Source organism: Aspergillus clavatus, genomic scaffold (genome assembly GCF_000002715.2).
Source record: "Aspergillus clavatus NRRL 1 1099423829802 genomic scaffold, whole genome shotgun sequence".
Taxonomy (NCBI): Eukaryota; Fungi; Ascomycota; class Eurotiomycetes; order Eurotiales; family Aspergillaceae; genus Aspergillus; species Aspergillus clavatus.
Genome location: NW_001517097.1, coordinates 2,706,496 through 2,722,546, shown reverse-complemented (window position 1 = coordinate 2,722,546; position 16,051 = coordinate 2,706,496). Strand labels below are relative to the sequence as shown.

The window sequence follows — 16,051 nt, the reverse complement described above, 5'->3', positions numbered from 1 at the left end:
GTTTGTCGCTATCCAAATATTCCTGAGCAGGACCGCCACAATTCCCCCGCGTATCTTCAAGCAGCGGAGCATCATATTTGGTTTCTGGGCAACCCTATGTATCGGATCTTCCCAATATATCATCGGTAAGCCAGAACTGTACCTGTGCTAGTATCATGTCAGACTAATTCTAGACCAAAATCAAAAAAAAAAAAACAGTATATTTCTTACCCATCTGGTTCCAATCAATTAAAGGCGCGCCCCCAGTTGACTCCGGCATCCGACTGCTGCCTACAATGCTTTCGTTAGTTGTCGGCTCGCTCGCCAGCGGGTTCACCACCCCTAAAATTGGCTTTTACACCCCATTTGCTATTGTCGGATCCTGTATCATGACAATTGGATCAGGCCTTCTGACAATGCTTCAAGTGGATACAAGTGAGGCGAAATGGATTGGCTACCAGATTATTTACGGATTTGGCATGGGGCTATGCTTCCAGCAGTCCAATTTAGCTGCCCAGACTGTTCTCCCCACGAATGACGTACCCATTGGCCTAGCTGTGATTTTCTTCAGCCAGCTTCTGGGTGCCGCAGTCCTGGTCCCTGTTGGCGAGAACGTGCTGTCCAATCAGCTGCTGAACAAGCTATCTGGTATCCCAGGCATTTCCCCCGATCTTATTACCTTATCCGGTGCGACATCATTGCTGGATTCAGTCCCTGCGAATCTGAGGAATACGGTTCTGGTTGCATATAATGAATCTTTGCGAACGGTTTTTCAGATTGGATTAATTCTTTCTGCATTATCAGTCCTGGGAAATGCTACACTGGAGTGGGCCAGTGTACTTAAGGATAAACAACCAATACCGGATACGCAAGACAAGTCTGTTGTCAATGATGAGGTGAAGAACGCTGGTGGTGAGGCCGTATGAACATGAATCTGTTTCTTTTATTAATTTTTCTCCCCCTGCTTTTCTCTTTCTCGTCTTGAACCTGGAGTGAAGGAGATGATTTTGCCAGTAGATAGTCAGAAATATGTACACTAGACTTGGTTTTTTTTTTTTTTTGTGCTTCTTCTCATTACAGCCAAGAAAATAAAGGATGGAAAAAGGTGAAAAACATATCCATCGCAGTGGTCGATATGGATCTATTGGAAACGTTTCTGCTTTCTATTCTCTAAGACCACATGGCATTCCTCACCTTCTCTACTCGGGATTACTTCTTTAAATCCGAGGATGATCCCGATCTCATCGTGGAGATGTTGGAAGAACGGCGTCGCAAAGGAATCAATGATTCCCCAAAGGTAGCATGTTCGTAACCAGTTTTTGGTGTATCCGCACAATATTTTAGCAGAGTTTGGACTCCTCCATGGAAAGCGGCATGTTGGACCTGGTTGGAGGCCATGAGCTGTGGACTGTCGGTGTATTCAATGAACCCCAGAAAGAGGTATTCCTCCTCGTCGTCATGGTGGGCGTTTATGCACTCGATCAGACTTTTCGTATAGAAGAGGAGATCGGCGACGTCGGTTTCCTTTGTTACGTCGGGGGATTGCTGGTACATGCTGTTCATGGAGCGGATGGGCAGGTTATGGACGTGACCCATGTCCGTCGCCATGAAGATGGAAAAGTGGGAGTTTTCTAATAGCCATAAGGTCACGAACGGGGCAATCGGGATTAGTATAATGGGCCATGAACGTTTGAAACTTGTCGGGGTGGCTGATAGAATGTATCAGGTCCATCGATGTCAGGCCAACAGACTGGGAGAAAGTCGCTTCAGAGATAACTGTCTTGACCGATGGGTCTCGCTAGAAGAGGTCGATTTGAGGAACTGTTGGACCCTGTGACTCTTTTTCTTAAGGTAGAATGCGCGACTGATCGAAGACATTTTTAGTAAATGGCCAGTAATTTTTCTTTTCATGAACCTCTAATGGTATCAAATTAAGGGTTTAAGGAAACGACCCATAAACTTAAAATTCACGTAAGACCAAATCAGATGATTGTATATTCAGCACAGCATCTCTCAATTAAGATTTCACAAGTTCCGACCGTCTCTCGGATACCAACTCATCGTCCAATCGGCCTGATTGATCCTCGCGTCTACTGTTGGCTGAAAAAAGTCGCCCTCTGGCAGACCCTGCCCTTCCAGTCCGTAGCCAAGTTCCGGACCGACGGAGTCCATGGGCATGGACATGAAAAAGTCATCAATGGCCAGATTCAAGGGATAGTCACGCTGGAGGGCATCGGATGGCGCAAATTGCGGCATCGTCTGCTTGATATCTGCGACTATCCGCGGGATCGTCATTGGTGGTCCATGAAGGGGTCGGGACCCTGGCACAGGCATTGCTACTGCCTCGCATGCTTCCCAGGCCTGCAGGGCGAGGGTGCAAAGGAAGTCGAAGAACGGATCGGGGTTGCTCAGTTTATTAGCAAACCGAGCCTCATAGTTATCACTCATGATTGTCCACACCTTTTCTGCGAGACTGGTTATCGGGCGCTTTTTCAGGTCCGTGAGGATATGGAGGTAGGCGGGGAAGGGGAGGTGGAATTGAGCTAGCCAGAGGTACCTCTGGGTAAGCGGGGAGGTCATGATCTTGGTGTCACATTCCAAGATCTGCAACGCGAAGCCAAGGGCGCTGTTCCGCTGGGCGTCTGTCTGCTGGACCGAAGCATATCGTGAATAGTGCTCCATCAGGCGGTTCTTGGTCAGCTGGCCTCTTGCTGTCCAAAGTGTCATGAAATGCAAGGGGTTGTCAGGATTGCAGAACGCGAGGTATTTATCCTCAAGGTCATTTTCGAATCGTTCCAGTTGGTGAATATCCGCGCCGGTGCTGGACTGCGTAAGCCTTTTGAGAGACGGGCTTGTAAAATCCAGATGGAAGGCACTATAGCGAATGAACTGCGCCATCTCACTGCGTACAGCGGCAAAGACTGCCTCTGTGGGTTTATCATGACTTGGAGGTAGATCCTTCATCCCTGGCTGTATGTCAAAGTCATTGACATTCAAAGGAAGAAGACAATCCCACGTCGGAATTAACATAGTAGTTTTGTGATGGGACATTTCACAGATGCGATTATCGAAAATGACTATTGACCACCAGAGCCTTCGACGCATCTCCCCTTCCAGAGCAGAGCATTGAGCATACATCGCCTTGTTATCAAGCCCCATACGTTGTGCAATGCGGATAGCAGAGCCAAGCATGGAATAAAGAGACCGAGGGTCCATAACTGGTCGGACAGAAACCTGCACTCGCTCGTGTTAGGATGGGGAAAAAAAAAGTAAAAGATTGATGAGAATAGCTTCAGATATCCCTACCAGATAGAGGAATAAGGCTGTGAGACACTCCCGACTCCCGGTCTGCAACACTCTACAGTTCAATAGAGCCTGTTCGCATCCAAATTGATATCCTCTTAAAAGATCTTCCTTCCGTGCCTTGAACGTCGTGAAGCACTCCTTGTCACTTAGACTGAGGATAGAGACTGAATAGATACTGAACATCAGGGCCTCCAACGTGGGACTGATGTTTGTGACATCCCCGGCCGCATCAATCAAGGATGGCTGTAGTGTAGGGGTGTGTGTCACCTTTAAGAGTGGATTGACATTGTCCAAGTAGATTTGCCAGACCTTCACAATGTGAAGTTGGCTCGGGTGCAGAGCTGAAATATTGAGATTGGCCTTGGCAGACCCAAAGAGGATATTGTGGTTGCTGCCCGGATAGACTGCGTCCCATGCTTTCTTGACAGCTGTTTCACGGACATCATCATGCGAGAAACTGCTTTTATATCCTTCCCCGTTGTTATCCTCGCCCTCGTTTTCAAGTGTCTGGATGAACATTTAGCTTTACTGGGGAAAAAGAACGAATGACCTTGGGGAATAAAAGTGTACCATATGATTCATCAAGTGCCAGAAGTTCCTTCATGCAGTTAGTTATATCGACCTCACAGCTTTATAGAGAAGTGGTGTTCCAGGGCACTTACTTCGCCTCATACGATGTCGTCTCCCCCTTGACACTGGATCTCTCACTGGGAGATCGATGGGGTGCCGTCCCAGGGGAACCTGAGGTTGTCTCGGCCACCACATCGGAATCTTTCTCATTGGTGCCCGGGGATGGAACCTCCACGCTTGATGGATGTAGTGGATCGAACGGGATGTGATGCTCCCGAAGGAGAGCTTCATACCGCCGTACACGCTCTAGCAGCTCACGTTCAGGGAACCGACGTCGTCGCGGGCGGGGACCAGCAGCGGGAACACAAGGAACCCAAGCCCTCATACAGTTGACACAGGGAAATTCCCGGTCACACCGGATCTTACGCTGCTGGCAAAATATGCACGCCATGACTTTTGTCTGCTTCGTCGAGGGTCGTGCGGGGATGGGCTCGACGGGGGATATAGCGGGAGACTTCTGCGCCGACATGGCTCTTTCTCTTTCTCGACGGTTCCCAAATGGATGAAAGGGGTGATACGGATTACTGGGCCCTCTAGGTGAAGGAGGTCATTACATGCATCACTGTGTGTTTGGCCGTCGAAGCTACGGGGTCGCATCGTTTCGCCCAGGCCTCCAGTCGGACCCGGGCTTTTCTATCTTCCGAGCATCCTGGTCGGGCTTTACTAATCTCCATTCCTTACAGTGACAAGTCGTGGTATATTCCGTCGGGGCGACCGCTAGTGGCGTTCTCAGATCAGGAGCACTTTCCAGCCTCACTCCCATCCCAGACTCCTTTTGGAAAGGCGTGTGGATAGTTAGCAATGCTGCTCTCGGGGCACGCCCCGCCATCAGAAGTAGGAACGGGCCCACCCCCAACACTTCCAATAGCCAAGTCATGCAGGCCTTCAGATCCAGAGGCTATCCCGAGCCCCTTTTGGCGACAAGTGCCAAACTTAACAGCCCCAAGGGTCGGCTCATGGGCCTTGTGGCTCTGACGAGAATCTAGTGGATCAGGTCACTAGCTGCAAAGGCAGTGTATTGAGCAGGTGGGCGAGTGTATTTGTCCATTTGACTTAGGAAGTTGGAAGTGGTATTTACTGGTGGAGTAGAGGAGGAGAGAGTTTGACGAGAGCTGTTCTAATACCAGTCTCCTTACCTGGCGCTGAACGCGCGCGACGCGTCGAAAAAAGTGGGTGAGATGTGCGTGAAGTTTCGGAATAGCAGCCTGGGTATACTCCTGGGAGCAAGACTCATTTTATGCTATGTGTGAGAAGGGTTAGGAGTATAGTTGAAGAATGCTGAATAGGTAATTATTAATTTGGAAAGAGAGGAAAGTTAAGCTTTTCAAAATCAACATGGGGAAAAATGATCGGCCTAGTGATGAAACATGGTTGGGTGTTATGACCCTTCGGTGAGCCTCGGAGTCTAAACCCTAAGGTGAGCTCTGCGCCTAATTTAATAACCAGATTGGTAAAGGCTCTGACTTATGTAGTAACAAGGGCCTGGAAGTGAGCCTCCCAAGGCCATTCCAGAGGGAGTGAGCGCTCCTGCTAAATCTCAGCAAGCTTATGACGCAGGAACAAGGCGATGCAATGCTCTATAACAGGCTTTGGGACCTCATGGAGAACAACGTCCTGATGACTGTTTTTAGCCGCTCGGAAGCCTAACTGGATTGGGAGTTCTGGCTAGATATTTTGCGGGACCAACATAAGAGGATTGTCTATTCCAAGCGGAATATGATGATGTTGCATCCAATACATGTATAAATTTCTATTAATCTAAACTGTTTCCATGACCCCCACAAAAGTAACAAGAACCAGTCATCCATTACAGACTCATTAGATCTGCCAATCAAGTAGTGAAAGATGGCAGGCGGCGAGATTAGGTAGCTCAGGACTTGGGGGTATACTGTGTGGAGATGGAAGTAGCAGGACTCATAAATGACTTTCCATGTCTAGCCATTCAGGGAATTTGTGATTATGCTGACTCACATAAGAATAAGGAATGGCAGGGATATGTGGCAGCTGTGGCAGCAGCCTATATGAAGGAGCTTCTCTTGGCCGTTTCCATTAATTAAGTTAATAGTACTCCAACAGCAGAAGATACTCTAGATGGCTATAGCAAGAGACTCTAAATCTAAACCCATCATCCACCATATCTAGTTCAAGTTGATCACTAAATAGTCTCTGTATATATAGTTCACCACTTTGATGTACCATTAGACCTGACTTCTGTACTTATAATTAAAACTTTCTTAGAACAGCAAGATGAACTAGACAAGCTATAGAAGTATTCAAAGCTGACAAGTTCCCAGTCATAAAAGGTTGTGATTCTTCATAGGCTTAGGGGGATAGGAAAGACAGCTAGTGATTCACTTTATACAGGATGACAAAGATGATTTTACTGCTATATTTTACCTGAGTAGCAAGGATCGAAACACGCACTTATGATCTTTGAGTTCTATCTTTCTCTAGTTACCGGAGTAGCCACAGAATACTGAGGTGATTAATAACAAGGGGGTTGAGTAACAGGCTATGAGTGTACTATAACAGCTAGCATTAGAGGGAAACTCATGCTAGCTAATCATCCTTAAGACCTTAACAACATTAATTAGTACTCTCCCATCGATAGCGCTGTTAGTGATATATATAATATCAGGTTAGTCTTCCCTGCCACTGATCGTAGCTCTATTCTTATTACATCTCAGCTCTAAAAATTGATTAATCTAGGGAAGTCTTTTCAGATCCAGACTTAACTCTAAGGATACAATTCAACTGCTCTTGCAAAGTAGCTATCTGTCAGTGAAAAGGGCTATCAAGGAGTTTAAGAGCAATCTATATACTAAACTTTCAACACCTAGATCTTATAATGATACTATCATAAATAGATACCCTTACTCTTGCTAGTTGTCTAGATAGACTTCTATTAGCAATCATCATCGCTGGGGTCTTTATGCGTGAAACTAGAACTAGCATTACTGAGTACTTATAGTATTACTGGGAATTATAGTCTGACTTATAGCTACAATCATATCCTGAATGCCACTACCAACAAGGTAACATACTACAAATATAGATAATCCCATCCAGAAGCGGGACTTGAACGCAGTGTCGTTGCTCTTGCTACTTGCTCACCTTAATAATCGGGATATCTAGTATAGAATAGTATAAAGTGGCTATAATAGCTCAAATATCCTAGTATAGCTTGAAAAGGTTGCAATGAGCCAGCTTATAATTAGAACTAGAGTAAGGAGTCTTATCGAGTTCTCCCATCTTAAGATTACGGGACGAGAGGAAAGCTATATAATATATTTGGTGGTATAAGTCTAGTATGTTTATGTTGCTATCACTAATAATAATAATATGAATCCACTCCAGCCAAATAAACTGTCAAAACTAGATACTGGGCTATCTTATTACCACTGAGGCAAAAGACCTAATATGATTTGTCCCCATGGTCAAACCTGGCTCAGTTTCCATATATATAATAACCTTCAAAACTCCAATATAACTCTAATTGCCTACTGCTTAGTATAAGTCCCTACTAGATTATGATATATGCTTTTGGATACTCGACTGGCTAATAAACTAATTAATTATGTGACTTGAATAACTCTAGGCCTCATTCGTGAATACTAATATGGCTTAGCTGTTACTATGGCATTCACATAGCCATACTTATCTAGGCCTACTGTCCTTTCCACTTGTGTGTTTAGCTGTAATTCAAAAATATATTAAGGCACTGTACCCCTCCTCTGAGTCAGACTTTCCATTTTCCCCAACAGTCCAGAAGTAACACCCCATCATTCAAACATCAATACCTTATCACTACCATGGATGATATATCTGAGAGCACGGACAATCTCGAATCCAAGCACGTCCCCATCCCGTTAGACAACCGCGGCAATGGCCTGCTCCGTGTGCCTGGCTTCAGTGGAATCCCAATTGAATATGAGATCCCATCTGACGCCCGCTTCGCGCATGGCATTAATGAGTGGCGACAGGCTCCCGCAGTCACAGCTCGCGAACTAGCCATGGTAGCAGCAATAAACCGTCTCACTGATCACGCAAACTGGCATCTCGACGTCTTTAACGACACGGTCATCTCGCACTGGCGAGAGGAAGCCTTTGCCACAAGCTCCCTGATGAGTGAAAAGGCCTGGGGCTGGTGCGTGCAGGAGTTGCGTGACAAAGCTAAGTATTTCCGCCAGAATGACCACATCAGGGTGCTTGACACGGGATCTTGTGTCTGCAAGTCCGACACCCCGAGTCTCCGCGCCCTGGGGACTACATTCCGACAGGCGGTTCGCCCGGTTCTCCGGATACAGATGGAGCAGGGCTTGCTATATTGGCGGTCTAAGCGCGTCTTGAGTATCGTAGACCCATATTTGTTCCCACTGATTTATGGGCGGAGCCTGGTGCTGGTGGAGGGAGGCCGAGTAAAGCTGGAGAACGTGCTGGCGGCGTATCGAGGGGCGACGGTCGCACCCGCGCATGTCGATCGATGGAAAGATACAGCTTATGTGCAGGAGACTTCTGAGAGGCAGCGCAGGCTGCAGCTCGGGGTGTCTCCTAACGGGGAGAAAGAGGCGTACCGATGGAGCCCGAATTACCAGTGTCTGCCATGTGAGGTTGAGTTTGTAGGTGATATAGGGACGCAGGTGCGGATTACCTCGTATATTAATAATCTGCATCCGGTGCATCAAGACCTCTACCATGCGATTGAGACGCTCATAGGCCGGGTGATCCCTTTATGGAATGATTGTCTTGTACAAGGGCAGCGCGGCTGGGATGATGTGCTCAATCAGGGCCAGCTGGGGCCTGTACCTCTGCGCATCATCACCTACGGTGTGGAATGGGAGAATGAACTGCAGGAATGGCTCTTCGCCTTTGAAGTCCCAGACGAAGTGCGGAAGAGGTTGTACCGCAAAGCCCGAGAAGACTTCCAGAGCAGCATAGGAGACAACACGGATAAGGGCCGCGCAAAGCACCTCCGGGCGCAAAGACGGATGGAGGGGCTTAGTGACGTGGTGGGGAGAGAAGACATGGAGTTGCCGCCCCAAGACTCAGACCTATGGGAACGCGCAAAGAAGTATCTTGAGCTCCCAGAGGATGGATCTGCTACTCCAGTTTCTGTCCCGGACGACTGGCACGAACAGCGGTCACCGTGGTGGTGGATTACGGATAAGTATAAGCGGTTACTGTTCTTCAAACATCCGGAGCCGGGAATCGCGTTTTCGTACGACGACTGGAAGAGCGGCCAACACCAGGAGAAAGCCATAGTCGATATGGTCCACGAAAGAAAGGACTGGGGCTCCCACCCCTTTGAGCCCGTCACTCCCCCCCACAAACCCTATACGATCACTCTCCAAGAGACTTTCCGCACGCAAGGGCTGCAGGTGATCGTGAAGATGGAGAACATCGAGCTCACCCCCAACAGTCAGATCTACTCTGGAACGGACTGGCAGATGGAAGGCCAACTCAACGAGCACATTGTAGCCGTGGCCATGTTTGCATATGATGTCGACAACATCACTGAGCCCCGGGTCGCCTTTCGCCAGAACACCAAGCTAGACGAAAGCTTCTATCGCTATAATGAAGATCGCGAGCAAGGGCGAAGGAGGCAAATTCAGTGGGGTCCGGACCATCGATTTGCTAAACGCCCGTCGGTGTGCATTTCAGCACTGGAGGAGGTTCTGGGCTATCCACCAGGTCACCTTCATATTGATATCTGGGGAACAAAGAACTGGCAGGATAAAGGTGTGGTCACTGTCTCGCAGGGGCGATTGATCACATTTCCTAACGTCCTGGAGCACCGCGCCGAATCCTTCACTCTGGCCGATCTGAGCCGCCCTGGGCATTATCGTTCCATCACGCTGTACCTCGTCGACCCTCACTATCGCGTGTGCTCCACACGCAACGTGCCGCCCCAACAACATCATTGGTGGGCAGAAGCAGTGGGCGCTGACCTTACCGCCGCAGGATTGCCCCAAGAGATGGTCGATGAGATCATGCAAGGCTCTGACAGCTGGCCCATGGGGTTGCCAGAAGCCAGACGGCACCGCAGGGATTTCCTCAAAGAGCACCGTTGGAATGAGATGGTACGGATCGGTACGATACGTTATCCCGAGTTTCATTGAACTGAATCAACTGAGGCACCTAGAGATAATCGGGCCGGGGGGATGAGGAACTAATCGAAGCAGGAGCACCCAAGGAAGTAATACAGAGATCGGTGTACGGAATAATTGAATAAATCACTCTAGAGTATTACGCCACCAAGGGCTAGGGCTATCCTGGTCAAATTGCCTATATATAGTTCGGGCGGGGGCCCATTCTTTGAAATCTAAATACTTTTCCCTGCGTTAACGAATCTTTTAGTCGGATTCCGAGGACGAGGGCGAGCTAGAGAAAAAGAACTCGTCGGCACACTCGGGAGATGGCGCGCGGGGCGAGGAGGCGTCACTCGAGGGGAATCTCTCTTCAATTGCCCGGGTCATGCTGGTAATCGAAGTTGCGAGCGACCTCACGATATTGGATGGGTCGCCGTGGAGGATGTCATGTTGATAAGTCAAAGAGAACTGTCGGATCGTCTCTTTGGCTCTGTTTCCTTCCACAGAAGTGAGTTTACGATCTCGAACCGCCTGGTCGATCGCGCGGAGGGTGTCATACCAAAGAAACCCCGACGCGGTTACATGGACAAACTTGTTGGTGGCTGCCCCGATCCGGTTCAGGAGGGAGTCCTGTTGGATCCGAAAGACGTCTTGGGATCGGGCAGCTATGGCTTTCTGGGCCATTGCCAGCGCCTGTTGTAGATCGTCCTTGTCTACGTCCCCTTTGTCCAGAGCATGATTCGCGGCACGAAGGACCTCTTCGAAAACCCGGGGGTATGACTTGTCTTCGACGGTGATATAGGGAAGCAGCATTCCTAGCTTGTACCGGGCAGACTTGGGGATGCCACTCAACAACCTAGTCACAGCAGACGTGTCCGGGGTTAGAGTATGATCAGCGGCACTTGGCCGGTACGCGTTTCGCCATTTGTCCGCAATGAGAAACTTAGCGAATTCGTCAAAATAACACATGTGGCCGTATTCAGCTGCGCATCCCACGGCGATCGTTTTGTCGACTCCAGAGTCCCATTCAATCTTGTATACATAGTAAAAGTGCAGGAGTTCATATGGGACAGCCTCGTTATTTGCCAGAACGTGGGTGAATAGCATCGAGGACCATAAGAGAAGGAAATTGAATAATCTCATGATGGCTGTGGTGTACGTCTAAGCAACGGCTAGAAAGCTAGAAAATGGCAAATGGAGAGTACTCGAGACTGATGAGAAGATAAGGAGCGTAGAATGGAGAGCGACAATTGAGAATAACAGCTAGAGAACATAGATACAGAGCAAAAATTCAAGGAATGGAGCAGACAGAGCGGGCAAAAGAGAGATCTCCATAGGGCACAGATAAACAAAACGGAAGAAGGAAAGAAAGACAAAGCAGAGGCAGGCTACGTCGAGAGCTGGCGCGAATCAGGTTGTTCTCGCAGCCCTCAACCATAACAAATGCCTTAGAGGAAGGAAAAGGAGAAATGAATCTGCATCCCGATTGTCCGGCATGTGTCATTTGCACTAGAATATCAGATTCTCTTCCGGTGAGATAGGACGAATCCGGGTATACTCCCAATCTTTGTTTCAGCGAGAATCCCATGGCGCTATTCGGAGATTCGAGAAATTCTCCCTCGCAATCAAAGACAGCCAGTGGCTACGCGGGTGGAAGACATGGTACACGAGATTGCATGCAGGAGTAGTCGATTTAGGAGCATGTACTAAGGAGTGACAGTAACGTTGGCTAGTTAGTGCTTGGCTAGTGCTTGGCTCGGACCCTGAATTGATTTGACTACTTGATCGTCGGTCTCTTACCAGAATTGGAGTTCCGCAGGGTCAGCATTTAGTACTTGACACCTCTGCCACACCTACACAAATTAGCCTGCGATCCCTTTAGTGTACAGGAACGTCTTCGAAAAAAAGATCCCGCTCTGAGCGAGAAGGGGAGGGCCGATTGGCGCCGGGCTTCGATAGAAAATACCTCGACATCAACACTAGATTCGGAACCAGGATTAGTTGGGTATGAAGTGCATGGGTCTCCTGAAGGTACATGGACAAGCCATGAACGGTTCCCCAACAGGTGGAAATAGTGCCGTGCGCTAAGGTTGGAGATACGACAGACACTGATCATGCTTACGTTCATTCTCAGACTGTACTATGTCCAATTTACAATTACACGCAGCTCGTAAGTACTAGCGTAAAGAACAGATAGCTTTATAATAACGACGGAGCTTCGCAGCGCATGACCAGGGGGCTCAGGCTCGCTGAAAAGAGGAAGCCAGTGCAAAACACGCTTTCTACCCCCCCCCCAACAACCCCAAACTTTGAACACGAGATACAAACGATCAATTTGAGATTCCAGGGACTGTGTCACCCACCGTATTTGTGGGTGGCAGTAGCCGTGGCAGAAGCACAGTAGGAGCTTTCAAAGGCAAGGACGGTGGTCGCAACATCAGTGCCACAGGCCGCATTAGAGCAGTCCCGGATGCCATAGTAAAAGTTTATGTTCTCACACAGACACGAGGCATCCTCATTGCTACAGCCGAGGAATGAGTATTGAGCCAGCATGTTGTTGAAACAGGTTTGGCCGCAAGTGGGAAGATCGGAGATTGTGGTCGGACTAGCAGAAGCACTAGCAGGGACTGATGCAGTTGTAGTAATCGGATATGTTGTTTTGGCGGCAATGGCTGACGTGCAGTAGCCGCTCTCAAAGGAAATGATTGTGCTAGCAACATCAGTTCCGTAGGCAGCATTGGCACAGTCGCGGATGCCATAGTAGAAATTGATGTCCGGCAGAGGCAAGACGGATCGGAAGTTTCACAGCCTAGGTCGTCGTACTTGGCTAACATATTGCTGAAGCATGTTTGCTGAAGACGGGGGGTTTAGCAAGCAGAATGCAGGGGGAGGAGGGATGGGACTCACCCCGCAGGTAGGGAGTTGGGAGATAGCGGTCAGGGTAGCGGTGCCAGTGGTCGAAGGAATCGGGGTGGTCGTAACAACAGGGGTAACGGGGATGGTGGAAGTAGTCGCAGGAATCGTACTAGTAGTGTGAGAGGACAGGGAAATGGGACTGGAACTAGAAGTGGAAGAGCCCACAGACGTAGCCTTCGTTCCATCAAACGCCGTCGCGAACACCAGGACTCCATCATCCCCAGCGACCGTGGGAATGACGGTTGCCGAACCTGTTGAATCGTAGCTGGTAGTGTCCATCAACACATTTGGCCAGATGCTGGACGTGCAGACAGCACCCAGCCCAGGACGCGCCGTGTCCTGGTAGTTGGGCGCATAGACACCATAGCCTCTTTGAAATGGGTGACCGTTCGGTTAGCACTATCTGGCGGACAGCTGGGGGTCGAGGAACACATAGCATACCCTGGGCAACAAATGATGTACGTGTCGGTGACATTATACGTCTCCCAATCCTGGGGACAGACCAGCTGAACGTACGGAGGCAATGTAGTAGTGCCCACCGCACTATAGTAGAATTGGCTGGGATAGCAGGATGACAAAGTCATAGTGGGTACTGGATTGACAATATTTTGCCAAAGTTCGGTAGACCATGATGCCACTTGGGTCATTCCACCACTGCATCCTGATGGCTGGGTAAAGACAGTGGTGAGCACCAATGGATTCCCATCGGCTTGGGTACCAGGTAAGGGTGTGGTAAGTGGGAATGATGCCGACGACGTCGAGCTTGACAATGAAGACGGGGTCAAGACCGTCGACGAGGTTGAGCCAATTGGGGTAACACCGGAGGTTACTACGCCAATTGTCTCCAACTGACCGAGGACAAAATGTAAGACTCCTAACGCAAGGAGAACATTTCGGGGGATAGGATGCATCTTGAGTGATTAGTTTGAGTAGCCAAGAGATATTGAAACAAGAATAGCGAGGAAGGGGACGATGAATGGGAGAGAGAATGAGTCCTATAATATTTGGATCAATGGCATCAGTATCCGGCAGAATCTCAACTGTTTCTGCTGCTCCTGTGCATTGAGCCCCGTGATGCGCTGCTTTGCAAAAATCAAAAGCATCTGGCTTTTGCCCTTGGGACAAAAGGTCGCGCATATGGTCGAGATTCTTGACTGCGCGAACGGTCTCTCAGTCCTTTGCGTTGAGGTCCATGGGAATTCTTAAGTGGATTCCAGAGGCAAGAAGATATGCTTTAGGCGCCGCCGAGCGCTCTGTTTATGTTATCTATCTTTTCACTCTAACCCCCTCGTATTAATATTAACACAGTTTAAGATATCTTGTTGTGCTAAGCTCTTGTTAATATCTCCTTGGAATTTCTCTTAATTTAAACCTATAGTACAGCTCATGGTTCTCTTCTTTAATATGCATGCCATCTACCAAATCGTGAAGGAATATTCTTCTTCCCTGTATGAGAGACTAAGTAGATGGATAGATATATGAATCAATGACCTAATTACCCAAAACAGGATACACAAGCTTTCTGCCACTAACAGAGCCATTCTTCAAATCTTTCAGGCCGTCCAGAACATTCCTCAGCCCCCCATCACGCTTTTCAACAACTGGTGTTTTGAGCTTTCCCTGAGACCACAGTATACTCACAATCCCTGTCCATCTCTTGGCAAATTCAAACTCAGAGGGCATGCTAGGGATCTTCATGCATTCTGGCCCGTACTCAAATTCTTCACCAATTGCGGTACAACAATTCATAAAAGTCATCTTCACATCGGTACGCCTCATTTGGGCTGGGAGTAAGGAATGATACAGGCCTCCTTCATCACTGATTACCTCTTCGCAAATACATGTGGAGTCCTGAGTTGCCACAGTATCACAGACAATCCTCAGGGTACTGTTGGTGTGCTCACGGATCATTTGGGCACACCTAGGGCTATGATAATCAAAGACTGCATCTGCTCCATAGTGGCGGACTAGGTCAAAGTTTTTTGCGGAACATGTTGTGAGAACAGTGTACCCAGCCCTATTGAACACTTAGCAACATACCATCCGAAACGCAAAGGAAAAGGACTCACAATTTCGCAAACTGAATCATCCAACTTCCTGAGGCTGTGCTTCCTCCGTATATTAGGATTGTCTCTCGACTCTGGCTATGACTCTGATTTCCTGGCCATTGCAGTTTGAGACAAGATGGTCCAAACAGACACTGCCCAGCTGTAGTTGCTCCGACTCCCACTGTGGCTGCATCCTCAAAAGCCACATCGTCTGGGATCCTCATTTGAATCGCCGCTTTTGCCACGATGTATTCCGCGTAGGTACCGCTTTCTGGCCGGGTGTTGTCTGCACCTTTAACAAGTCCACACACGCGATCTCCATTTTTGTACATCTCCCGGACCGATTTTCCCGCTGCTATGACGGTCCCAGCATAATCATGTCCCATGACCGCATTGACGGACGGGGTACTCTCACAAAGCATCCAATCGATCGGGTTCAAGGCCACAGCGGCGGTGCGAATGAGAATGTCATCATCGCGGAGGGATGGAATCGGGTGGTTGGCAATGAATTCAGCATGACCCAATGATCGGGTGATGACGGCTGCCTGGGACGACTGCATGGTTAGAAGTATTCTAATGAACAGATAGGTCTCTAAATCTGATGGCTATGCAACTCAGGGCGTCTATCACGCGCCTTTATATGCATTCCATGTGTGCCATCTTTTGCAGAGTCACTGTCGATTACGGTCTATTGTCTTCTCTTTGCTTTAGTAAACATAACCCTGACACAGTGTTCCACAATAGCAGACGCCTAGACCCACCCTTTCCCGCAGTGGCTTAAAACATCTGATAAACAGAGTTAAACTTTGACCCATAATCCATAATCCTCCACAGACTCCACTATTTGCCGCATTGCTTATGCCAAGCTTGCTAGGGCATCCCTTTAGCCAGATATTACACTTAGGCCCAATTACTATTTTAGTTTGAAAGATAAGGTGTGCCATGAAATTTATGTCTAGCATCACAAGGCTTTCAAGTGTCATACTTATAATTCTTAGGTTAGAATCGGCTCCTGTAATGTTCGTTGCTGCACAGAGCCTAACCCTTTGCATGCAACCAGTAAAAGGTGCCTAAAGTCATCCA

At 48.4% G+C, this 16,051-nt stretch overlaps 8 protein-coding genes across 8 annotated transcripts; 4 read left to right on the top strand and 4 right to left on the bottom strand.

Moving 5' to 3' along the window:
- Positions 1-275: 275 nt before the first annotated feature.
- ACLA_042640 (uncharacterized protein) lies at positions 276-905 on the top strand (the record flags this gene model as incomplete). Its single annotated transcript, XM_001271466.1, has 1 exon — positions 276-905. One exon carries the CDS (start codon positions 276-278, stop codon positions 903-905), a length of 630 nt encoding a protein of 209 aa, XP_001271467.1.
- A 254-nt stretch (positions 906-1,159) lies between these two features.
- Positions 1,160-1,614, top strand: ACLA_042630 (uncharacterized protein; the record flags this gene model as incomplete). The annotated part of the gene is made up of 2 exons (XM_001271465.1): positions 1,160-1,276; positions 1,327-1,614. The coding sequence occupies 2 exons, from the start codon at positions 1,160-1,162 to the stop codon at positions 1,612-1,614; spliced, it is 405 nt and encodes a 134-aa protein (XP_001271466.1).
- A 390-nt stretch (positions 1,615-2,004) lies between these two features.
- On the bottom strand, positions 2,005-4,384 carry ACLA_042620 (transcription factor domain protein; the record flags this gene model as incomplete). The annotated part of the gene is made up of 4 exons (XM_001271464.1): positions 2,005-3,213; positions 3,286-3,792; positions 3,856-3,883; positions 3,948-4,384. The coding sequence occupies 4 exons, from the start codon at positions 4,382-4,384 to the stop codon at positions 2,005-2,007; spliced, it is 2,181 nt and encodes a 726-aa protein (XP_001271465.1).
- An 866-nt stretch (positions 4,385-5,250) lies between these two features.
- ACLA_042610 (uncharacterized protein) lies at positions 5,251-5,562 on the top strand (the record flags this gene model as incomplete). The annotated part of the gene is made up of 3 exons (XM_001271463.1): positions 5,251-5,306; positions 5,388-5,432; positions 5,502-5,562. 3 exons carry the CDS (start codon positions 5,251-5,253, stop codon positions 5,560-5,562), a joined length of 162 nt encoding a protein of 53 aa, XP_001271464.1.
- Positions 5,563-7,727: 2,165 nt separating this feature from the next.
- On the top strand, positions 7,728-10,034 carry ACLA_042600 (DUF4246 domain-containing protein; the record flags this gene model as incomplete). The annotated part of the gene is made up of 1 exon (XM_001271462.1): positions 7,728-10,034. The coding sequence occupies one exon, from the start codon at positions 7,728-7,730 to the stop codon at positions 10,032-10,034; it is 2,307 nt and encodes a 768-aa protein (XP_001271463.1).
- Positions 10,035-10,268: 234 nt separating this feature from the next.
- Positions 10,269-11,147, bottom strand: ACLA_042590 (uncharacterized protein; the record flags this gene model as incomplete). The annotated part of the gene is made up of 1 exon (XM_001271461.1): positions 10,269-11,147. One exon carries the CDS (start codon positions 11,145-11,147, stop codon positions 10,269-10,271), a length of 879 nt encoding a protein of 292 aa, XP_001271462.1.
- Positions 11,148-12,161: 1,014 nt separating this feature from the next.
- Positions 12,162-13,504, bottom strand: ACLA_042580 (CFEM domain-containing protein; the record flags this gene model as incomplete). Its single annotated transcript, XM_001271460.1, has 5 exons — positions 12,162-12,181; positions 12,368-12,631; positions 12,811-12,856; positions 12,912-13,290; positions 13,362-13,504. The coding sequence occupies 5 exons, from the start codon at positions 13,502-13,504 to the stop codon at positions 12,162-12,164; spliced, it is 852 nt and encodes a 283-aa protein (XP_001271461.1).
- A 907-nt stretch (positions 13,505-14,411) lies between these two features.
- Positions 14,412-15,528, bottom strand: ACLA_042570 (zinc-binding alcohol dehydrogenase family protein; the record flags this gene model as incomplete). Its single annotated transcript, XM_001271459.1, has 2 exons — positions 14,412-14,937; positions 14,990-15,528. The coding sequence occupies 2 exons, from the start codon at positions 15,526-15,528 to the stop codon at positions 14,412-14,414; spliced, it is 1,065 nt and encodes a 354-aa protein (XP_001271460.1).
- Between the last annotated feature and the right edge of the window lie 523 nt (positions 15,529-16,051).